Here is a 23,882-nt window from a genome sequence, read left to right as displayed (position 1 = left end):
TTATCAATCTGTTCAGATGTGTTATGGCAACTTGGGGTTTGATCCCAGGTTCCCTGGCTCAGTGGTAAGGACATTGATATTGACTGCTTTCACTCAAAGTTCAAACAAATGCTTCTCGATGCAAAATATACTAGGTGAAAGCTAGTAATGTCCTCTAGTCACGTCATATACAATTTTTTCTTGCTTACAGCAATATCTTACAAGCTGTTTTACTCTGAATGTGGCATACCATAACTATTGAAGAGAAACCAACAGTTTGACAGCAGAACAAGTTGCGTAATTGACAAAAGAGCCAGGATTAACTTGTCAGCTAACTTGAGTAGCTTCAGCTCCCTAAACATAAAATACAGTTTCCATAACAATACTGCTGTGTGATTGTCATCCATAGTACCCTCAATGGCATTCTGTAAACAGTCATTTTGGCTTGCAGTTTAAAAGTTTCTGATGACACATAGCCTTTGATTCTGAGAAGGAACTAAACATTGATAGGGTTGTGACAAATACATTATGCATTTACAAGTAATCTTCTGTGTTATTGTATAATTAAAAAAACAGGCAGTGCTTTAGCGAGCAGTAAGTCAACCTCACTCAAATGACTGACAATAGACTCAAAGGCTGAGTAAGAATCAGTTTGAGGAAGAGGAAGTGGTGTCGGAAATGAGATTAGACCTGTTCAAAGTGTTGGGGTCTGATAACCCATCTGTGCAAAGAACTGCTTTAACCAAAAGAGTAATTAACCTTCACCAGACTGGCTCAAGCCAACTGTTAAACAGAACACAAAAATGAAATGCAAGAGAGAGAGAGAGAGAAGTTAACAAATGCTGATTATGCAAACGCCCTCTTGGGCTCCCGAGTGATTCGCCAATGCTTGATTGCACTGTGTACAGGACCATGAAATACATGAATCATTCCTTGTGTTGTGGTATCGACACAGCTGAATTCAGCCAGTTTGATGAAAAAATGCAGTGTCCTTTATTAATAGCCACATATGATTTAAAATATAAATAAAAGATTTAAATATTTCCTGCATTTTCTCTTTACTGTAGATTTTCACCAATAATTTAGTTTTTAGAAATATTAAAACTGTTCTCCATTGATTGTTTCATTTGTTTTTATTGGGAAAGGTGTAGGTTGGAATTCACAATCCCAACTCGGGTGAGTTTGCAGTCTTGTTCTGTAAAATAGCTAAAATGATTCACACAGATCAGAGATCTATTCAATTCATTTATTGTCATATGCATTTTGTTACAAACTTACAGTGAAAAGGGTTCTATAGTGTCGCCACTCTCCTGCGCCACCTTAAAACACTGAAAAAAAACCCCAAAATATAGAATATAAAGGCAGAAAAGGAAAGAAATAAAAAGTGTTCAACTTTACAGTCCTTGATGGGCCTAGTGACCAGGTACGAGTCCCTTTCTCTGCATCACTGTTGCTGGAATGAAAATCGCCACTCTGCGGTGCCATCCTGCCTCCATGACACCCTCACCTCCATTGATACCCTTGCTGGACCTTGCCAATGCAGACACCAGCAATGCCATCAAACACCGTACTGGCCCAAACTCGACTCTGCCACCACCCTGCTTCAGGCCTACCTTGCCAATGCAGCCACTGGCAATGCCATGACAAGTGAAGAATCATGTCAATGGATTGTAGAGCCAGGACATTTTATTACTCATTCATGGGACATTACTAACTAGGCCAGCATTTATTGTACTGAGGTGGTGAGCTGCCTTTTTGAACTTGTCAAGTCTAAGGTGTATAGGGAGACCCACTGTTAGGAAGGGAGTTCCAAGAATTTGACCATGTGACTGGGAAGAAATGGTGATTAGGTTCCAAGTCAGGATGGTGAGAGACCTGGAGGGAAACTTGCAGGTGGTGGTTTTCCAATTTATTTGCTGCCCTTACTGTGCAAATGGCGAAGGTTGTATATTTAGATGACATTGCTAGAAAAGCCTGGGGAATTACTGCAGTGTAAGGTGCCATTAGTGGTAACTTTATTTAAAGAGGACTGGCAGGTATTTGGAATTTGGATTATTCTGGTTGAATCTTTGCACATCATACCAATATGGGCTCTAAATTAAGCATGTATGAAATATATGTGTGAAAGCAACCTTTATCTGCTTAAAGGCATACAAGGCAAAACCCATAACTGTTAGTGATTTAGGAGCGATGAGCTTCAAGTGAATATAATTCTGCATAGTGTCAGGTAAAAATTGGAAAACAAAAATCTTCTTGTCACAAATCATTACGTATTATAGGGAGAAGTCTTATAAATGTTGTAAGACTTGTCAGCTCACTTAATAGAACCAGTTGAGAGAGTGAGTTTGTTTTTGCTAATTCCTGGGCACTAAAGATATTCACAGCTGGAGAAAGGAATCAGGCTATGCCCTCAAGTATTTAGGCAAACATCCTTTCAGTTCAGTTTCTGTGACCTCTGCATTCCGGTTTGTAGCAGATTATCACAACAGTTCTCAAATTCCTAAGAATTTTCCTAGACTTCACTAATTCTATCACATCCAAGATTGGCCTGCTTTTATTCCAAGGTAAATTACCTATGATGTAAAGCCCAGGAAAAGGCCTGAAGGCCAATAAGCCACAGCCCTTATAATGTGTTCTCCTGTAACTAGAATGGAATTGTGCCAGAAGGTCTGAAATTAAACTGCGTCCTTGTCTTTCCTGGGAGTTTTTTGAAATGTGAGGAGTGGAACCTTTGCTTATTGCAGGCAAGGAGGTTCATACACCAAATAGTTTCCATATCTCTTAATGTTAAGAGAGGAATCAACTGAGGTGCATTGTCTAGCTAAATTAGACTTTGCCTGGAGATCTTCTGTTGGTGACAAATATGGAATTCAGTACACCATGACAAACGTACCATGGATAATAATAAATGGATCATTTCAGATGTTGATGGCTGGTGGAACAATGCACACTGCTGTCCTGGGTTTTCAAATTCATTGAATTGAAGAGACACTGTTCAAAGAGATCATGTATTGCAGCTACAATCCCGGGTCAGTAGTTATGGCACCAGGTTACAGGCCTGTAAAACCTTTTTAATGATGTCCAGCTCTGAATACAGCTCTCTTAGTTGCATCCACACTCTCTAAACATTTAAAATAAGGTCTGGAATGCTTATAAACGTTCAGGGTTCCAGCGGTCCCTTTATACGTGTGGATACTTTGCAAAGCAGAAAAAGCAGCAATGTAACTGCCCATTTAACATAATACACAAACACCTTCGAATCTGTGAGAGATTTAAATGCTGTAACCTCCTTTCTTCAAGTTATATTTGGCCTTTTCGAAGCTGCAACTCCCTCTCTGCCTTTTAATGCTACAGTTTAATGAAACAGTGACTTGATTGGGCAATCCCACAATATCTGTTATTCTCTTGTTTCATCATAAACCTGATGTGTCAACAGAAAATTTTAAAAAGCTGCAGAAGAAAAGTATGGAAAGTTGATTACACAGGATCCAACTGTTCTTTCAAAATTGATTCAAACATCAACTAGAAATACATACAGGTTTTAGTCCAAACAATTGGAATACAAGCATAGAATTTCAAAGACCCAAATCTTGCTCATTCTTCTACATTCTCAGTTCTCTACACAGACTAATTATCTCTCATTTCTACTCTCTAAAATTGTCTGAACTACTAACTATTATTTCCATTGAATTAAAGTCCCAGAGGACAAATCAGCTTTAATCATTCCTGATTTGAGTACACTGTTAAAACATAAAATGATGATGGAAGGATAAAGTTTGAAATATAAGCCACACTTTTTCAGCAAATTAGACTCTACTGTTACATTGCATGAGGCACAAAATGTCACATTGGTCTATCTTACATAAAATCTATTTGTTCAGTGTCTTCCAAATCCTAGAATGATTGATAGCATGAATGGTACATATTTTATTCTGATTGTTATCAATCTACTGAGCAAAGTACAGAAACTCTTCGCAAATTATGGGTTTGTTTATGAAAATTTTACCAAATTGCTTTAAACAATCTTGAACAGACCAATATATGAACTTACATTAAAACCAAATTAGAGAATTTAGCAAACTGTAGAAATTAATGTTAAAGGCTGAAAAAGGAAACAGTGGAGAGAAATGGGGAGATTTAAGCAAATATAAATAATGTATTTTAACACAATTTGGAAGATGGAAAAATTGTTTTGCAACAGAGATATCTAAGAGAGGATTAAGTTACAAAATCAGATTATACAAATTTGGCTTGCATTCCCTTGAGTTTAAGAGTTTGAAGGCTAAGCTAATTGTACTGTTTAAGTAATGAAGAAATTTGATGAGATAGACCCAGAGAAGCCATAGCAAAGGGGAATTCTGATCAAAGAACACAATCTTAAAATTACAGCTGGACAATTTCGGATTTAAATCCCAAAGTATTGGTGTTAATTTGACATTCCCTCCACTAAAAAGGCCATGGATGCTGGATCATTTAAAAATTTCAGAACAGACATCGATAGAATGTGGATAAGTAATTGTATCTTGGGCATGAATCAATATCTGGTAACTAGAGTAAAAACATAAATTAGCCATGATGTGATCCAATGGTACATAGCCTCAAGAGACTAAAATACAAATAGGATTTGGGCATTTATGTAGAAGGGTGTTGAATACAGAAGTGATAAATCATACAAAATTCAAACAGATCCAACTTCATACAGAAGTATGAAGGTGGGGGGGGGCGGATGAGGAGCAGCTAATGAATCATACAAAATTCCAATAGACTTTGATTTATGAAGGACTCATACATTTAGAACCAGGGACACAATCTAGAATAAGAGGTGAACCATTTAGGGCTTAGATGAAGAGCATTTTCTTCATTCAGAGAGAAAAGGGTAGTTGTAAAATTCTCTATCTTAGAGAAATGTGGAGGTTCAATCATTAAGACAGAAAATGATAGGTTTCTAAATCTTTAAGGTATCAAGGGATCAGGGATAATGTGGGAAAATAGCTTTAAGGTAGATCAGCCATGATTTAGTTGAATGGCAGGCCGAATGGCCTACACCTAGTCCTATTTCCTATGCTTCTATATATTGGACAAGACATTAACTAAGCTAAAGTTGAATCATTATTGAAAGTATATTACAGCCTGGAAAAGCTGTTTGTATTAACTAGCCTATTAATTTAGAATATGATTATGATCATACTTGGGAAAACTAAGAAAATATCCATTAACTGGAAAAAGACAATGTATTCAATAGGAGTATTCGATAATTTGGAGAACAAATACTGAGAGTATTCCCATTGGTCAATGAATTAATAAGGAGATATAAACTTATTAGTATAAAAGCAAAGTTAAATAATTAGATTCCACCATAATCTTCACATTACAAAATCTGAAAATCATATTATCAATAGAATTTAAAATAAGTCAAAAAAAGTGCTGGAAAAGCACAGCAGGCCAGGCAGCATCCGAGGAGCACAGGAATTGACATTTCAAGCATAAGTTCTTCATCAGGAATGTGTTGAGGGGGGGCACGCAAGGGGGCTTAGAGATAAATGGGAGGGTGTGGCTGGCTGGAAGGTAGCAAGGAATGTGATAGGTGGATGTAGGTGGGGGAGGTGATGATGATAGTTCAGAGTGGAGGGTGGAGCGGATAGGTGGGAAGGAAGATGGACAGGTAGGACAGGTCAAGAGGGCACTGCCGAGTTGGAGCATTGATCTGGAATAAGGTAGGAGGTGGGGAGATGAAGAAACTGGTGAAATCAACATTGATTCCATGTGGTTGGAGGGTCCCAACACAGAAGGTGAGGTGTTCTTCCTCCAGTCATCAGGTGGCTAAGATGCCCAGGATTTGCACATTCTTGGCTGAGTGGGAAGGGGAGTTGAAGTGATCAGCCACAGGGTGGTGGGGTTGTTTAGATTAGATTCCTTACAGTGTGGAAACAGGCCCTTCAGCCCAACAAGTCCACACCGACCCGCCGAAGAGTAACCCACCCATACCCATTTCCCTCTAACTAATGCATCTATCACTATCAGCAATTTAGTGCGGCCAATTCACCTGAACTGCACATCTGTGGACAGTGCGAGGAAACCGGAGTACGTGGAGGAAACCCACACAGACACAGGGAGAATGTACAAACTCCACACAGACAGTTGCTTGAGGTGGGAATCGAACCCAGGTCTCTGGTGCTGTGACGCAGCAGTGCTAACCACTGAGCCACTACGCCACCCCAAAGACTTATTTTCTCTTCCTTTTTAGTGTGTGCCCCAGAGATATTCTCTGAAACGTTCTGCAAATTGGTGTCCTGTCTCCCCAATGTAGTGGAGACCACATCAAGAGCAACAGACACAATAAATGAGATGTTTAGAGGTGCAGGAAAATCTCTGCTGGATATGGAAGGATCCTGTGGGACCTTGGATGGAGGTGAGGTTTTAAAACAAGGATGACATTTATGAGCAAATTAGATTAACACCTAAAGATGCAGACATAATAGACCAAATAACCTTGGACTGAACAAAAAATAACCCAAAGAACTACAGATGGTGGAAATCAGAAACTAAATTGCCAGAAAAACTCAATAGGTCTGGCAGCTTCTGTGGAAAGAAAGCAGAGTTAACATTTTGGGTCCAGTGAGCCTTCTTCAGAACAGAAGGGTCACTAGACTCAAAACATTAACCCTGACTTCTCTCCACAGATGCTTCTAGACCTGCTGGGCTTTTTCAGCAATTTCTGATTCTATTAACCCTGCACTAAGGTTGCTTTCGATTATGGCCAACAAATTCCTTGGAGCTAATCCCGCTCCACCAGTGTTAACTTGTTGAATGTACAGCTAAAATATCACAGCTTCAGGAATTTTTCAGCCAAATGTTTCAAAAAGATCTAAGGTCTAAGATTAAAGGCTCCTCTGCCTCCTCTTTTGAAAGTAAAAGATCCCATGCCACTGTTTTGAAGAAAAGTGAAGGAATTACTTCCACTGTCCTGACCAATATTTGTCCTTAGATCAACAATACTAAGCAAAACAGGTTAATTTTTTTGAACAAATTATCTATGGCTTTCCTCCATTACAACAATGTCTACACTTTAAAGTGTTAATTGTCTGTAAACTGTTTTGAGATGTCCCATTACCATGAAAAGTGTGATTAACAATGTAAATCTTTCTTTTATAACCCAGAACCACAGCAAATATTGATTGTGGGTAGCAGTTTGTTATCTTGAAGAATTTGCAAAAGAAAACAAAAGATCTTTTTCCAATAAATATTTCAAGACAAGTAACGCAGAACCATTGGTGAGCCTAGTGGTGTTTAACAGTCTGCCCTTTGCTCTATTGGGAATAGAACAAACTGGTATCAATCACTTGACCATCTCACTGCTTTGAGGAATACCAAAGGCGTGGACCTAAATGTCAATGAAATTTATTTTGTTTTTGTCCTAATCTGAAAATTGCACTGCTTCCATTGGTTTCACAAAGATTTGCCAGAAAAATCAATATTATTTCCTAAATGAGGAAAGAAAATTGCCATTAGCTGTGCAAAAACAAGTAGACTAGTTTTGAGGGCAAAAAAAAAGAAGTGAAAATTATAGCTGTGCTTCTTCTTCAGGCAAGAAAGATTCGGTTCTCAAATGGCACAAGCCTAATTACAGCATTTGCCAAATTTTTGCAGAAAATACAAAAGGGTTCACCAACATCCATCTCACCGGCAATAGATAATCTGCTTCTTGACACAGTTAACCTGAACAATAAAATAATCAGTGACCCTACATTATGTGGGCATGAATCAGTTCTGAATTTACACGTAATGGAGATTTGCAGCTGCTTTGTAAATTGGACTAACCTGTAGTTGCAGGTCCCCACTGAGGTTTGACAGATGTTAAACTCAACCACACACTTCGTGCCGCAGTATTGGGTCAGGACCTCAGTATCTTCCTGTCATGAGCAAAGAGGATATTCCAGCAGAAACGTTGTTCTTATCTCTCTGATCAATTGACACTCTTGTAGTTTTGTTGACATTTGATCACAAAATGAATACAGAGAGTCAAGCGGGAGAGATTACAGGAAGAGGAAATAAGTCTTTAGGCAACCTCTTCTCAAGTAGGTCAAATCCACTTTATTTCACCCTTGCAAGCATACTCATTTCGTGCAGCAGAGGCACATGAATATCTGAAGTACATCTTGTCAACAAGAGCAAATTACTCAAATTTATATCATCTCTTTAAATAGCTAAATGTCCCAAGGCTACATTGAAGAAAAGTTGAGCAACTATCTCATGCAAACACACAAAGAGAGGAGCAAGATAAGACTGTCAGGTTTATCAATTCTCCTGTCACACAATCTTTCCTTATTTACCCTCACTATCTATAATAAAACTAATAACTCTTGAGAGAGACAAAAATGTGGAGACAAAGTCAGTTCAACTTAATAAAAATATGAAACTCCTTCTCAACTCCATGATCCTATTAAATTGAACTACATGTACTCTTGTTACGCATAATAATTAGTGAAATTAATTGGTGGGTCTGAGGAAGTGGGATTATAGTTTGGCAAAAGCCAGCAGCCCAAAATACATCAACAACTGTTGATAAAGTAAATTGCTAAGTGCAACTCTGTTTCTTCCACACACTATTTAACTGAAATTTCTAGGTAGTTATTAGGAGCACGAGGCCTCACTGATCATTCTACACTAACTCAGGGCACTGAGGCCAACTACACTCCTTCACCTCATCCATGGTTGCCAGGTAACAGCACAGACCAAACATTAAATCAGACACTTTCCTGTGCTGTTTTGCTTTTCATCATACAATGTAAACAGGAACTTTGACCCTAATTTAGCATTATTTTGATGTTTTAGTGAGATAAAAGTTACAGAAAAATTATTTATTTTTTATTAATTGGGTTGAACTGTAAAATGTAAATGTAAAAATATTGACATGAGATTCAGAAAATAGGTAATAGCAACACATAGATGTCATGTAAGAATGGACATTTTGTAGGCAAAACAATGCACCTTCTTAAAGAACTGTTGAGAAGACATTTACAACAAGAAATATGACAGAGATAAATAAGATATTGGAGTAAATGGTAAGAGCTATTTTTAAGTTATTTCTTTAAAGTGACATGGAAATTACATCACGGAAGCAATCCATATTGTTTAATTTGTCCATGCTGGTGTTTATCATTTCTACAAGCAGCAGTGCTAATCCTGCGCTTCTTGTTCCCCTATTTCTTTATCATCTTTCAAACATTTGTTTAACCTATTCTTAAGCATGAATATAGAGTTGAATATTGTTCTGAGCTCAGGGAAAACTCAACCGGACTTTCATGGCACACAAAATTCACACCTCATGCATTTGTGACTTCACAAAGGAGTTTCAACTTTTCACACAAGGGTCGATCTCTGAGTTCATTGTGTGAATTGTGATGGAGTGGATAGAGAGTGTGGGAGTGGTAGTAGGCCAGTTAGAAGGCCCACCTTTGACTCCCACATCAATTAAAAAATTCCCTGAAGCACACAATTCACGTCCTCACCATTCTTCTCCCTCACCCCACACCCATCACCATGCAACCACATTCTCTATCATATTATGCACTCCAAAAATGACCCATGCTACCTTACATCATCCATGCTATCCCATGCCTCCTCAGGTTCCTCCATACCACTAATTATCAGCTCACAATCCCTAAACTATCTTTATGTTCCCCCATCCTCATGTATCTCTCTATCGACACTTACCCAATATGCACAATACCCAGTTCACAGGAACCATGTAATAGCAACTGGAACTATGACAAAATGGATGAAAAACCACTAAACGTCTAATAATCTACCACTGACCAAGAGCCTCAAGGCTTAAGTTTGTGAACAAGAAAAGAATCACATCAAAGATATATTTAATAGCATGGACTTTCATCCCCAAGACGGGTGAAAGTAATTGTCTAATTTCCCAACCCGGCAGACCAGCCTTGGTAGAAAGTGTTCTTCCAGACCTGCTTTTCATTCTGGGGTCTGCTGCAGGATAGAGCAGAATCAAATCGGTAGCAGCGTGAGGAGTGCCTGAATGCTGAGGTGTGCTGCTATAAAGCTGATCTCAGTTCTTAGAGTCATCACCACAATCTTCAGTTCTGACTCCTTACACTCCTATCCACTCCCATTCATGTCCACATGAACCCATGCCAAACCATGCCCTTTAACTCATCCCCAAACATACCCCCCACGTCACCACATTGGGCTTTCATGCCTATTCATACTGAATATAATCAATACAGAACCAATAAACCCAAAAGTAACAATGGCATATGTGGTACAGCTAAAAAAAAACAATCATAATTTTCTTTTAAAGAAACTGTATTGTTGAAACCATATAAAAGTGCTAATAAATCAGGCCTTTAAAGTGCCAATAACAAAACTTTACACTTCCTTTTATTCATTCACAGGTTGACAACATTGTTGGCTAGACCAACATTTATTGTCCGTCAAGAGGTACTTAAGAGTCAACTATATTGCTGTGCATCTGGGTTACATGTACAGAGGAACATCCATTATCAGGCATTCAATTATCCGATAATTGGGCTATCTGGCAAGATCGCAAGGTCCTGATGCTTGCCTAACTATGTTATCCAACATTCAATTATCCGGAATTCAATTAACCAAACAAAATATTCCCCTTCAGATAATCAAGGTTCTTCTGTAGTCCAGATGAGATAAGGATGGCAGTTTCCATCCCGAAAGGACTTTAGTCAACCAGATGGGTTTTCTGACAATTGGCAATGGTGCCATGGTCATGATCAGACTCTTAATTCCAGATTTGTAATGAATTCAAATTTTAACATCTGCTGTGGTGGGATTTGAACCCACGTTGCCGAAATATTACCTGGGTCTCTAGTTTAACAGTCCAGCAATTATACCACTAGCTATCACCTCCCCTATAAATTTATCTTGTGAAAAGTAATTATTGAGGCATTAACAAAAAAGGACAGAAGAATTAGCTTATGACAACATCTCTATTAGACAAAATTCCCTTCTACCTAACAGTGTCAGTGTCAATTATATGAAGCCTTTTATGGAAGTCTGGGCTCTCAGCCAATAGAGAAAACGCCAAATTGCAGTGAACAATTTAAATAAAATGTCCTCTGCTGTCAGGGTTTTATGTTCCAATTTACTTGAAGTGTTGCTTTAAAAACAACCTGCTGCTGACGATAATAAAATAGTTCTGCACCTGTTCCTCTCCCCCTTCCCCCATTGATTGATAGACACTTTGTCTGAAATAGAAATGCATATTCTTCCTATCAATGGAGTGGGGAGATTCATTATGACAGCTGCACTCTTATGAATTTTTGACTCAGTTTCAAAAGCCTCAGCTAAGCAGTTAGTTTTAAAATCACAGGAACTTTTTTGACCTTACGGCAACATAATGAGTGGAATATAACGCACTCCCCAACAGTGAGTTTGGTGGCCATGAGTATTACTTTGGCAGGAGCAAGGTAACTGGGACCTCAGTCATCTTAGACTATAAGATATGGAAACAGAATTAGACCATTTGGCCCATCAAAACTTCTCTGTTGTTCGATCATGGCTGATATCTTTCTCAAACCCATTCTTTTGCCTTCTCTCCATAACCCTTGATCCCTTTACTAACCAATAACCTATCTATCTCTTTCTTAAGTACACAAAATGATTGAGCCTCCACAGCCTTCTATGACAATTAATTCCACAGATTCAACAACTTCTAGCTGAAGAAATTCCTCGCTATCTCAGATCTGAAGTGTCAACCCTTCACTATAAGGCTGTGCCCTCAGATCCTAGTCTCTCCAAGTAGTGGAAAATCTTGTCCACATCCACTCTATTTAGGCTTCTCAGTATTCTGTAAATTTCAATTAGATCCTTCCCCCCCCCCACCCCCAGCACCCCCAGTGACAAGCCTTTCATCCCCAGGATCATTCTTATAAACCTCCTCTGGACTCCTCCAAAGTCAGTACATCCATCCTTAGATAGAGGGCCCAAAACTGCTCACAATATTCCAAAGGTGGTCTGGTCAGAGCTTTGTACAAACTCAGCAGTACATCTCTGCTTTTGTATTTCAGCCCTCATGAAATGAATGCCAACATTACGTTTGCGTTTCTAACTGCCAACTGAACTTACACGTTAACTTTAAGAGTAGCCTGAACTTGAACTCCCAGGTCCCTATGTACTTCAAATTTCTGAAGCCTTCCCCATTTAGTAAATACTCTACCCCTCTACTATTCCAACCAAAGTGCATAACCTCACACTTTCCCACGTTGTATTCTATCTGTCACTTCTTTGTCCACTCTCCTAATTTGTCCTCATCCTTCTGCAGCTTCTCTGCTTCCTCAACACTACCTTGTCCCTCCGTCTACCTTTGTGTCATCTGTAAACTTAACAACAATGCCCTCAGTTCCATCATCCAGATTGTTAATGAATAATGTAAATAGTTCTGGTCCCAACACTGACCCTTGTAGAACTCCACTAGTCCCTGGGTGCCTTCTTGAAAAGGAGCCCTTATCCCTATTCTCAACCTTCTACCAGTCAGCCAATCGTCTATCCATGCCAGTATCTTGCCCCTAACACCATGGCCTCTTATCTTACTTAGCAGCCTCCTGCGTGGTACCTTATCTGCCTCCCTCTCTTCTTAAAGATGGATGTTATGTTAGCCATTTCCCAGTCCTCAGGAATCCACCTGGATTCCAATGATTTCTGAAATATCATCACCAATTCCTTTGCCGACTCCTCAGCTATCTCCTTCAGAACTCTGGGGTGTAATCAATCTAGTTTGGGTGATTTATCCACCTTTAGATTTTTCAGCTACCCTAGCTGCTTTTACTTACTAACAATCACTGCACTCACCACTGCCCCTTAACTCTCTTGAAGTTCTGGCATGCTGCTGGTGTCTTCCACAGTGAAGACTGACGCAAAGTACCTACTCAGTTCCTCCGCCATTTCTTTGTTCCTCATTACTAGTTCTCTAGCCTCATTTTTCACTGTCCCAATGTCCACTCTTATATCTCTTACCTTTTTGATATCAAAAAAAAGCTCTCGTATTCTTCTTTTCTAATACTAGCTGGCTTGCCATTATAGTTCACCTTCTCCCCCATTGCTGCTTTTTCCAGTTGTACTCTGCTGGCTTTTAAAGACTTCCCAATCTTCTAGCTTGCTACTAATCTTCATCATCTCGGATGCTTTTTCTTTTGCTTTTTATTCTGTCCCTGACTACTCTTGTCAGCCATCATTGCTTCATACTCCTCTTTCTTCTTCGTTGGGATGAGTTTCTGCTCTGCCCTCCCAAATTAGTCCCAGAAACTCCTGTCATTGCTGCACCATCCTCCCAGTTAGGTCCTCCTTCCAAGCAACTTTGGCAGCCCATCCGTCATGTGTATATAATTATCTTTACTCAATTGTAATACCATTATATCTAATTCCAGCTCCACCCCTCAAACTACAGGGTGAAGTCTATCATATTACAGTCACTGGCCACAAGGCGTTCCGTCACTTCCAGCTCGATAATCAAGTCTGCCTCATTATACATTACCAAATCCAGAATCTGTTCTGACAAAGGGTCACTCGACCCGAAATATTAACTCTGACTTCTCTCCATAGATGCTGCCGAACCTGCTGATCTTTTCCAGAAATTTTTGATTTCGTTTCATTTATTATTGTCTATGTACCTAAGTACAATTAAAAGTTTTGTTTTGCAGTACAGGCAGATCATAACATACAAAGTTCATAGGGTGATTAAACAGAGCAAGGAATACCAAGTTACGGCTTTTTGTCTTTGTTTCTGAATTACAGCATCCGCAGTTCTTTCAGTTTTTATTACGTTTGCCTACTGAGGTCTACCACAAACTGCTCCAAAAACCCATCTCATAGATATTCCACAAACTCTTTTCTCTTGAGATCCACGACCAACCTGATTTTCCCAGTCCATTTGCAAATTAAAGTCCCCCATGATTATTGTCATCTTATCTTTTCCATCTCCTGATTTATTTTTTTCCCCACATCCTGATGACTGCTAGGAGGCCTGAACACAGCTCTAATCAGGGTCTTTTATCATTTATGGTTCCTCAATTCTTTTATATCACCCCTTGTTCTCAACTTATTTTCATTAGTTACTAACAAGGCAACCCGGCCCCCTCTGCACATCTGCTTATCCTTTCGATAGGATTAATATCATAAAGATCATGGAGAAGTATAGCATAGAAACAGATCCTTTGGTCCAACTCGTCCATGCTGACGAGATATTCTACTTTAATCTAGTCCCATTTGCTAGCCTTTGGCGCATATCCCTCTAAACCCTTCCTATCCATATACCCACCCTGATGCCTCTGAAATGTTGCAACTACACCAGCCTCCATCACTTCCTCTGGTAGCTCATTCCACATGTACACCACCCTCTGCATTAAAAAGTTGCTCCTTAAGTCCCTTTTACATTTTTCCCCTCTCACCCTAAACCTATGCCCTCAGTTTTGGACTCCCCCCCACCCCAGTGAAACAACTTTGCCTATTTATCCTATCCATGACTCTCATAACTTTATAAGCTTCTACACGGGCACCCCTCAGCCTCAGACGCTCCAGGGAAAATTGTCCTAGTCTATTCAGCCTATGCTTACATCTCAAACCCTCCAACCCTGGCAACATCCTTGTAAATCTTTTCTGAACCCATTCAAGTTTTACAACATCCTTCCTATAGGAGCGGGATCAGAATTGTATGGCCAAACCAATGTCCTATACAGCTGCAGCATGACATCCCAACTCCTATATTCAACGCTCTGACCAGTAAAGGAAAGCATACCAAGTGCGTTCTTCATTATCCTATCTATCTGCGACTCCACTTTCAAGGAACTATGAACCTGCACTCCAAGGTCTCTTTGCTCAGCAACACTCCCCAGTACCTTACCATTAAGTGGATCAGTCCTGCCCTGATTTGCCTTTTCAGAATGCAGCACCTCACATTTATCTAAATTAAACTCCATCTTTCACTCCTCGGTTCATTGGCCCATCTTTCCAGTCTGAAAAACAACCCTCCACCACCACCCTCTGTCTTCTACCTTCAAGCCATTTCTATATCCAAATGGCTAGTTCTCCCTGTATTCCATGAGATCTAACTTTGCTAATCAGTCTACCATGAAGAACCTTACTGAAAGCCTTACTGAAGTTCAAATGGATCACATCCACCACTCTGCCCTCATCAATCCTCTTCATTACTTCTTCAAAAAACTCAATCAAGTTAGTGAGACATAATTTCCCATGCACAAAGCCATGTTGACTATCCCTGATTAGTCCTTGCATTTCCAAATACATGTAAATCCTGTCGCTCAGGATTCCTTCCAACAACTTGCCCACTACAAACGTCAGGCTCACCAGTCTATAGTTCCCTGGCTTTTTCTTATCACCTTTCTTAAATAGTGACACAACGTTAGCCAACCTCCAGTCTTTCAGCACCTCACCTGTGTTTATCGATGATACAAATATCTTAGCAAGGGGCCCAGCAATCTCTTCCCTCACTTCTCACAGACTTCTAGAGTACACCTTATCCACCTTTATGCATCTTAGGACTTCCAGCACCTTCTCCTTTGGACATTTGGACATTTTTCAAGGCATTGCTATTTATTTCACCACGTTTATATTTTCCATATCTTTCTCCACAGTAAACACTAATGCAAAATAATCATTTAGTACCTCTGCCATCTCCTGAGGTTCCTCATGTAGGCAGCCTTGCTGGTCTTTAAGGGGCCCTATTCTCTCCCTAGTTACCCTTTTCACCTTGATTTATTTGTAGAATCCCTTTGGATTCTCCTTAACCCTGTTTGCCAAAGCTCTGTCACGTCCTCTTTTTGCTCACCTGATTTCCCTAGCCTTGGATATTTGGATCCCAGCCCTGATCCCCTTGCAGCCACATATCTCTGATACCCACAACATCATGTCTGCCAATTTCAATCAGTGCTACAAGCTCACTTACCTTGTCCTATATATTGCGTATATTTAATCACAACAGTCCTGCACTGACTGCCCACTTTCTCATTGTTGCTCACTTATCTCCAGTGCTGGAAGTTAGATTCCTGACCCTTTCCATGCTTCCTGTCCTATTAATGGTTCTGGAAACTTTAATAACCCCTGATAAACCCTCTCCTTCTTTAACTTGTTCCATAATTTTCCATGCACCTGAATTGCACCCCTCTACTCCTGCTGATTTTCCCGCAACAAAACCTTTTTCCCCTTTGTATCTGGATCACTGGTAGTCACATGGACCATGATAACTGGATCTTTCCTCTCTTTCTCCAAGTTCCTCTGTAGCCCAGATGAGACATCCTGGACCCACGCACAAGCAGGTAACACAGCCTTTGGAACTCTCAATCCTGGCCACAGCGGACATTATTAATTCCCCTGATTATACTATCCCTGATGAAAGCTACATTCCTCTTTCCTCCTCCATTTTGAATAGCACCCTATAACACAATTCATGGTCAGTTTGTTCATCCTCCCTACAGCCCCTACTCTCATCAATCCCAGGAGCAAGAATTTTAAACCTGTTTGACAAACTCAAGGGCTGAGGCTCCTTCAGCACCACCTCCTGGATCCCTCCATCTGCCTTGCTCCTAGTAACACCCTCCTGTCCCTGACCACTGACCGAATTTGAGGTAGTTAATCAAAAGAGTGTGACTGTCTCCTGAAGTACAGAGTCCAGATAACTCTTGCCATCCCTGATATGTCACATTGTTCAAAACTCAGATTCCAGCTCATCAACTTTGAGCTGGAGTTCCTCAAACAACCAACACTTGTTACAGATGCGATCACCATGAACCACAATGGAATTCATCAGCTCCCACAGCATGCAGGTACAGCACATTACCTTACCCGGCATCTCTTGATTATTAAAAGTTTCTTACTGGTCTTTTAGATTGTTGCCTGGAAATATTTCCCTTATTTACCTTCAACCTGAAAACAATCTATATTAGAGAGTCATGTGAGTTGCTATTACCAGTCAATGATCTTACAGTTTACTATGATGTCACTCTTTTTCACTAATCCCCTGATCCACTGTGGAGAGAAAACAGAGTAACTGCTTGGAGTCCAGTGACCCTTCTTCAGATTTTGTGGAAGGGTCTTTGGATTGGAAATAGTAATTCTGTTTTCTCTCCATAGGTGCCATCGAACCTGCTAAATTTTCTTAGTAATTGCTTTCTCTTGTTTATTACAAGCATATCCTGTTCAGGTTGCTTGCAGGCTTCCAATGAAGTCCTTTGTTCAGAGGCACCCAATACCTGGCCAAGGGACCCAACAGTGGAAAGACAGGGGCCCACTGAGAGTCACTGTGCCTTTTTCCTGACCTTTTCCCTTCACCTGTTAATGGTTTGAGGGAGATTCACTGCACTGTACACCACCATGTTGAATTATTACAAACTATAGAGGATACTGAGCAGGGCACTGTGGAAACTGTTATCTTTAAATTGGAAAAAAAAGGAAAACTCTTCATACATAGCTAAAATAGTTGAAGCAATATTTGTATTAAAAATGCTTTCCAGTTGTCATGACTGAGAGTAACCACAAGGCCTGAATGTGTTTTGATATTCTCATTGTTAGGTGTGGTTATTGTTATTACTAATTTAAATGCTTCCAGTGAAGGACTTGAAAATAGCCCATTCAGCCCTTCAATAGATAATAGGTGCAGGAGTAGGCCATTCTGCCTTCGAGCCTGCACCACCATTCAATATGATCATGGCTGATCATCCTTAATCAGTATCCTGTTCCTGCCTTATCTCCATAACCCTTGATTCCACTATCCTTGAGAGATCTATCCAACTCTTTCTTAAACAAATCCAGAGACTGGGCCTCCACTGCCCTCTGGGGCATTCACTCTCTGGGTGAAGAAGTTTCTCCTCATCTCTGTCCTAAATGGTCTACCCTGTATTTTTAAGCTGTGTCCTCGGGTTTGGCACTCACCCTCAAGTCTATTCCATGATTCAAATGGATTATGGCTGATATCCAACTTAACACTCATTTACCTTTGATGCATATCTCTTGACATCTACTCTCAACAGTTTTCTAGAGGAATCTGTTCCATATTTCCAATAACCTTTGTAAAACATGCTTCCTGACACCATTATTTGAACAGCTTGGTTTACACAACTTTATCTGAAATTCCCTCCCACGGAAAGTAGTTACCATATACACTGACAAATATATTAATTATCTTAAACGCCTCATCCATTAAACTTCTTCACTCCAATTTAAATATTGGAATTGCTACATTCTGAAAATACAGCCGTACTGTAATCAATTCCTGGCAGTGATTGGAAGACCTCAATCTGAGTGAAACTCTACACCAACACATAAAGAACTTGAGTTAAATGGGTCCATGTTAAATATTTTGCAGGTCATCAATAGTTTGAACAAGCATTACCTCAAAACTTTTAAATCAACTCAGGGTGGATTCATAAACTTGATCCAACACAGACTCAAATTGTAAAGCAGGTTCATAGTTGCCCCACATTGTAACACAGTTTTAGATGGCATTTTGTTTTCAGAAAGTATAACTAATTAAATAATTTAAAATAAAGTTGTGACAAGTCCAAAAGGAAAACTGATAAAATGAACAAATATCATTGCTTATGTCTGTCAGACAAACTAAATAGCGTGCTTAAGGCAGCAAAATGTCTCAAAGCTCTTCACAATGGTGTTAACAGCTAAAACATAACACCAAGCCACAAACTAAACCATAGTGAAAGGGGTAGGTTCGAAAGAATGTCTTAAAGAAGGACTGATTGCCTTGGAGCAGAGAAGGCTGATTGGGGAATCTGATTGAGGTGTACAAAGTTCTGAGAGGTAAAGACAATGGAGAGAGGCAGGAACTTTACCCTTTAGTAGAGGGGTCACTAACAAGGGAGCACAGATTTAAGGGAAAGAGCTGGAGGTTTAGAGGAATAAGAGAGAAAAAAATTGGCAAGTGTTTTGTAGGTATCTGTAACTCACTGCTGAAAGGGTGGTAGAGGGAAGAATGTGCAAGACATTTTAAAAACTATTTAGTTGAGAACTTGAAGCACCATAGCATACAAGGCAACAACCAAATGGTATTAGAATAGATGGATGTTGGAAAACTGGCAGGGACATAGTGGGTTAAAGGCCTCTTCCTGTGCTGTAAAACACCATGAATCTAGAGCCCATAACTAGAGAGGAGGAGAGGTTCAAGCAGTTTAAGTCCATAGTTTAGGACCTAGGAAGCTGAAGAAGCAGCTGCCAACAAATTGTGGAATGTGGAAAATCAAGGATGCCCAAGAAGCTAGAATTGACAATGCATAGATATCTCAAGAAAAAATCTGAAGGAGATGGCAAAGGAAGCGAATGGTGTGGCTTTGGAGAAATTCAAAATCAGTGTCCACAATTTTAAATGAGTTGCTTTACTTGCTGTGAGCTAACGTTATTCGGCTATACACAGAAGTATAGATGGAACGACATTTAGTTTAAATTACAGGCTTAAGTTCCTGCAGTGTACAAGGTGAGAGGCCAGCCAGGAGACCATTGAAACATCCTGTCAGTATGAAGACATTTATTCTGGTAGCATTAAAATTAACAGAGCAGAATACCCTGACCGCTGAGCTCCTATGAGTGCTGTAAGCTTGGACATATATAACCTAGCTCCAGATTGGAATCAGTAATTCTAAATGCACACAAAGACTATTCATCAATTTAATTATTACTGGTGCCACTTAGTCTTCAGTAATAAAATCCTGCTGTGATTTAGGATTGAGCCTCAGGGCATTATGAAGACATAATATGGCTTTGTACAGTGCTGTTAAAACTAGAGTATGCATTCATTTCTTTTCTGAACAGTTGTTGATGTTGTTAAAGAAAAGTCATCATTTGCCTTCCAGCGAGCTGGAGATCTATACTGGGGATGGCAATGGGGAGTTGGCATATCAAGACTTCCTGGGAATTTCTCTCAACACTTCCCAGTGGATGGATATATTAAGAGTTCTGCTGCAACCAGTCAACTCTCCACCACTTTAGCAGAAGGAATGGGTGTGACTTCAATAATAAACATCACTGTTCAAGTTGTATACAAAAGAGAGAGCAAATGACAAAATTACCAGCAGTACCTTCAATGCAAGAGAGAGACAAGAAAGATGGGCAGATTTACTTGAAATAAAAACTTAAGCAAACTGCACAGGTCAAAAATATAAAGAGTTCTTTCAAGCTAAATCATCAAAGTGAAACCAGAAGAAGGATTCTGATGGTACACATTTGCTGCGCATTCAAGCATTCTTTAGAATTGCCTTTCTACACTTTGTCTGCTTTGCTGCTTAAATAACAGCCCCAGCTGCCGCTGCCAGAATCTTCCGAATGGCATGCTCTCCCAATGAGCAAAAGCGTGAAGCTGAAACCTGGGCCACCAAGCATTCATCCCACACACAGCCTGTGTAGAAAAACAGTCTGCATGTGCTGGAATATTCAAGCAAGGTTGGCACAAACTGCTTCAAGAATGATTTCTTGCTTACTCTGTTCGACTGCTTCAGTTTGACTTGGAATAACAGACTCAAATGAAATATAGCATAGTTTCATGCCAAGTGCGGTATAGTTAACTAATCAGAGGAGGTAACATATTCATTCCTAGGGAGTTCAAAGTATTTACTCTTCTTGTTTTCAAACAGATATATATCTACATTACCACAAACCATTATTGACTGTCAGTGGTGTGCACAAATTCACCAGAGTACGAGAAAAAACACTGAAAACAGTTAGAATTAGCGTTCAATGCCAACTTTAAATAGACTGACCTGTCACAGTTAAGCTTTCTATCCAATTTACGCTTCACGCTTTTTCTATTTCAATAAAGAAGAGGGGATCTGAAAACTCAAATGTTTATCTCATGTAAAGTTCGATAAGAATGCAAAAAGCAGATTCTATCTGTTTACTCCTTGGACATCAAGAGGTAGCGGTTTAAGAATGAAAATGGAAACAAGGCTCAGTAACTGTGGTAGAACCCAGGGGAAAGACTACACTCCACGAAATACTTACAATGAGTATGTGTGAAGATACAGACATACACACACAAGCAAATTCGAAAATAATTTTTAAAACAAATCCCTTCATAAATTCATAATATTCCCCAATTACAAAAAGTTAAAATGGTACGTTAAAACAGAATAACATCTTTGAAACATAACTCAGCAACTTTGACCAAGCAAAATACCTCAATCATCAGAAATTTAAAATTAAAGGAAAATAAATCTCTTTTGGAATGAATCAATTGAGATTTCAGATCAAAGAGTTTCCATGCACTTTGACACATTGACACCAATGTTAAAATGTTCAATTAGCTTCATAGAAGGTACTTGTGATTTTTCATTCATATCAAAATTCCCCATAACTAAAATAAAATTATAGGGCTGAGCTGAATAAGCATAATCTAAGAAACAATTCAGAACAGTAACTTGTCATTAATAAGCCTAGAAACACAATCCATTTCTACAAACAGCCAAGGTTACGTTTTGAGATTTATCAACAACTTCCATCCATTCAGGTGAGTTTACAAAGGTTCTTTACCAAGACATGTTTTTGAAATCCCTTGCAAATTCATCCAATAATTTAGCACTAGTTGACTCAGTTTACTGCTACTCCCAGTCTAGAATGCACAGCGAGCGCGATACAATTAGACCTCAAACCAGTAATGAGAGTCCATCCTCACATCCTCAAGGCAGACTCACACTCACTCTTTGAAGCGATCATTCAGCCAAGCCCATGAAACTGGCACCGAGGTACAAAAAAAGTTAGAGAAGGAAGAAAGTAACAATTAAGCACCTCACTTCTGTCCAGGACGTGCATGAAAATCTCTATCTTTTCCTCAAAAAACGTCGATCTAACGACCCGGACAGTTCAAGTAGGAAAGAGGAAATTTTACAGGCAGCACAAAGGAAATCTGCTCATCGCCTTCCATTGTGGAAAAGAGGGTGTTGCTTCATTCACTGTTTAATACATCTGGCGAAGAGCAATGATTTGTAGCCCAACATTTACAATACAAAACAAAATCCATCGACTCTTACCTTTATTGTACTGGCCATTTTAAATCAAAAGAACTCTTTTTCGAATCTATATATTGTTAACGAAGTTTATGCCCAGTCAGGGCTGTTGAAGTTTTTTTTTGGAGGCGGCGAGATTGTGCTAAGTCTGGGAAATGAAGTCAGTCTGTAGCAGGAAGAGGTTTCTATTGGTTCTGGCTGGGTTAGCTCTAAGAAACAGGATATTTTGGAGTACAGAGATAAGAGTGACCAGAAAACAATGTTGTTTTTCTTGATGCGTAGTTGATGATTTCTTTTTTCTCCTCTCTCTGCTATGTTTCGAAAGCTGATCTTCAAGGCAGGTGTGAGATGATGGTTACATGTCTAATTCACACAGCTTTACCACAGGATACAGATGTCATATTGAAACAAGGACTTAAAAATCTGACCATAAGTCTGAAATTGAGGCCCTGTGTACATTACGGTGATGATGATTATTATTTCCTCTTTGCCCCCACTGGCATTTTCCTCCCCCCTCCTCTTTTGAAGGCGCTGATGTATGTTGCTATGCCATTCCACAACATGTAACAGACCTTTGGTGTCTTGCCCAAGTGCTGTTTCTCATCAGTGAGACATATTATAGTCAAATTAATCCTTCTCTTATATAACATCTAAAATATGGGACAAGGAATGTGCAGATAAATTCAACCCTAACAAAGATTTTACCAATTACTTATAGTGCAATAAAGTCCTACAGGATTACAGTCTGTCCAAAAGAGCCATGGACCTGAAATTACATTGGGGTCATCTAAAAATTCTCCCTAAATATTTCAGCAATCATTAACCCAAATTTGGAACAGTTTCTTCTCAGGGGATGTGTGATGTGGATATGTTAACAATCCACATAGGAGTACAGCAGCTTGGATAAATCATTCAGTTGACTGACCTTGCTCCATCATTCAATACAATCATGGCTGATAATCCATTCTGTGTTATTAACTTATTTCTTTACACCTTTGGCATTTAGAAATCTGTCAAACTCATGTTTAAACAAACTTAATGATTTAACTTTTACAACTTTCTGAGGAAAAAGAATTTCTCCTCATCTTGTTCCTAAGTGGTTTCTCACTTTATTTAAAATTATATTCCTTGATTCTCAGCTTCCTAAGCTGGGGATACATGTCAAGTACAGCTACTTTGTCTATCCTTGAAAGCAGTTTGAAGGCTTCAATGAGATCACTTCTCAACCTTCGAAGTTCTAGATAATACAAGCCTAGTTTTTCCCAAGTCTCACTTCAAAGGCCAGTCCCACTGTCCAGGGAACAAGTCTGCTGAATGGTCATTGCACTGTTTCTGTGAAAATAATATCCTTCTTCAGATAAGGAGAGCAAACCTAAACACAGTACTTCAGGTGCACTCTAACCAAGCTCTTATACAATTGAAGCAAGACTTGACTACTCCTGCTCTCAAATCGTCTTGCAATAAAGGCTAACAATAACATTAGCCTTCCTAATTGCTTGCTGTGCCTGCATGTCTGCTTCAGTGACTTATTGTCAAGGACATCCAGCTTCTGAAACTTTTGGCATTGGTTGTAACTTAAGAAAGAATTGTGGTCAGGTGACAGACTCATTACCCATAGATGATTTCAAAACCTTTTTTCAGGAGGAAGTAATATATGTAAGAAAGTTAAATTTTTCTTGCATACATCATTTTTTAATTCATTTGTCAACTAATGTTTTGTCTATAGCTAGTTATTCCTGTAGCCAGTGCAGCCTGTAATCAACTTTTGAAACCTCCTAGGTTGCAATAAAATCTCCTTATGCTGAATATTTCAGTGTAAAGTGATATTACGAAAGATTGATGTTTCCTGTGTAAAGTAGTATGCTCAATAGCAGGATAAGGATTGGACCATAAGGC

At 39.4% G+C, this 23,882-nt stretch overlaps 1 protein-coding gene across 8 annotated transcripts in view; it reads right to left on the bottom strand.

The window, feature by feature from the left end:
• erg (ETS transcription factor ERG) overlaps nucleotides 1-23,882 on the bottom strand; it is a 261,529-nt gene that overhangs the window by 118,045 nt on the left and 119,602 nt on the right. The window contains exon 1 of one of the 8 annotated variants that reach the window (XM_072585669.1): nucleotides 22,011-22,255. The exons of 6 other annotated variants lie outside the window; for them this stretch is intronic. In XM_072585669.1, coding sequence (XP_072441770.1) covers nucleotides 22,011-22,028 — 18 coding nt within the window. In that variant the 5' untranslated portion in view covers nucleotides 22,029-22,255. Of the gene's footprint in view, nucleotides 1-21,768; nucleotides 21,884-22,010; nucleotides 22,256-23,882 lie in introns of those variants that run through there. One more of the 8 variants, XM_072585668.1, reaches the window with a different exon arrangement.

This window comes from Chiloscyllium punctatum, chromosome 15, assembly GCF_047496795.1.
Source record: "Chiloscyllium punctatum isolate Juve2018m chromosome 15, sChiPun1.3, whole genome shotgun sequence".
Lineage (NCBI taxonomy): Eukaryota > Metazoa > Chordata > Chondrichthyes > Orectolobiformes > Hemiscylliidae > Chiloscyllium > Chiloscyllium punctatum.
The sequence above is the reverse complement of the archived record's forward strand: the minus strand, read 5'-3'. Positions and strand labels throughout refer to the sequence as shown.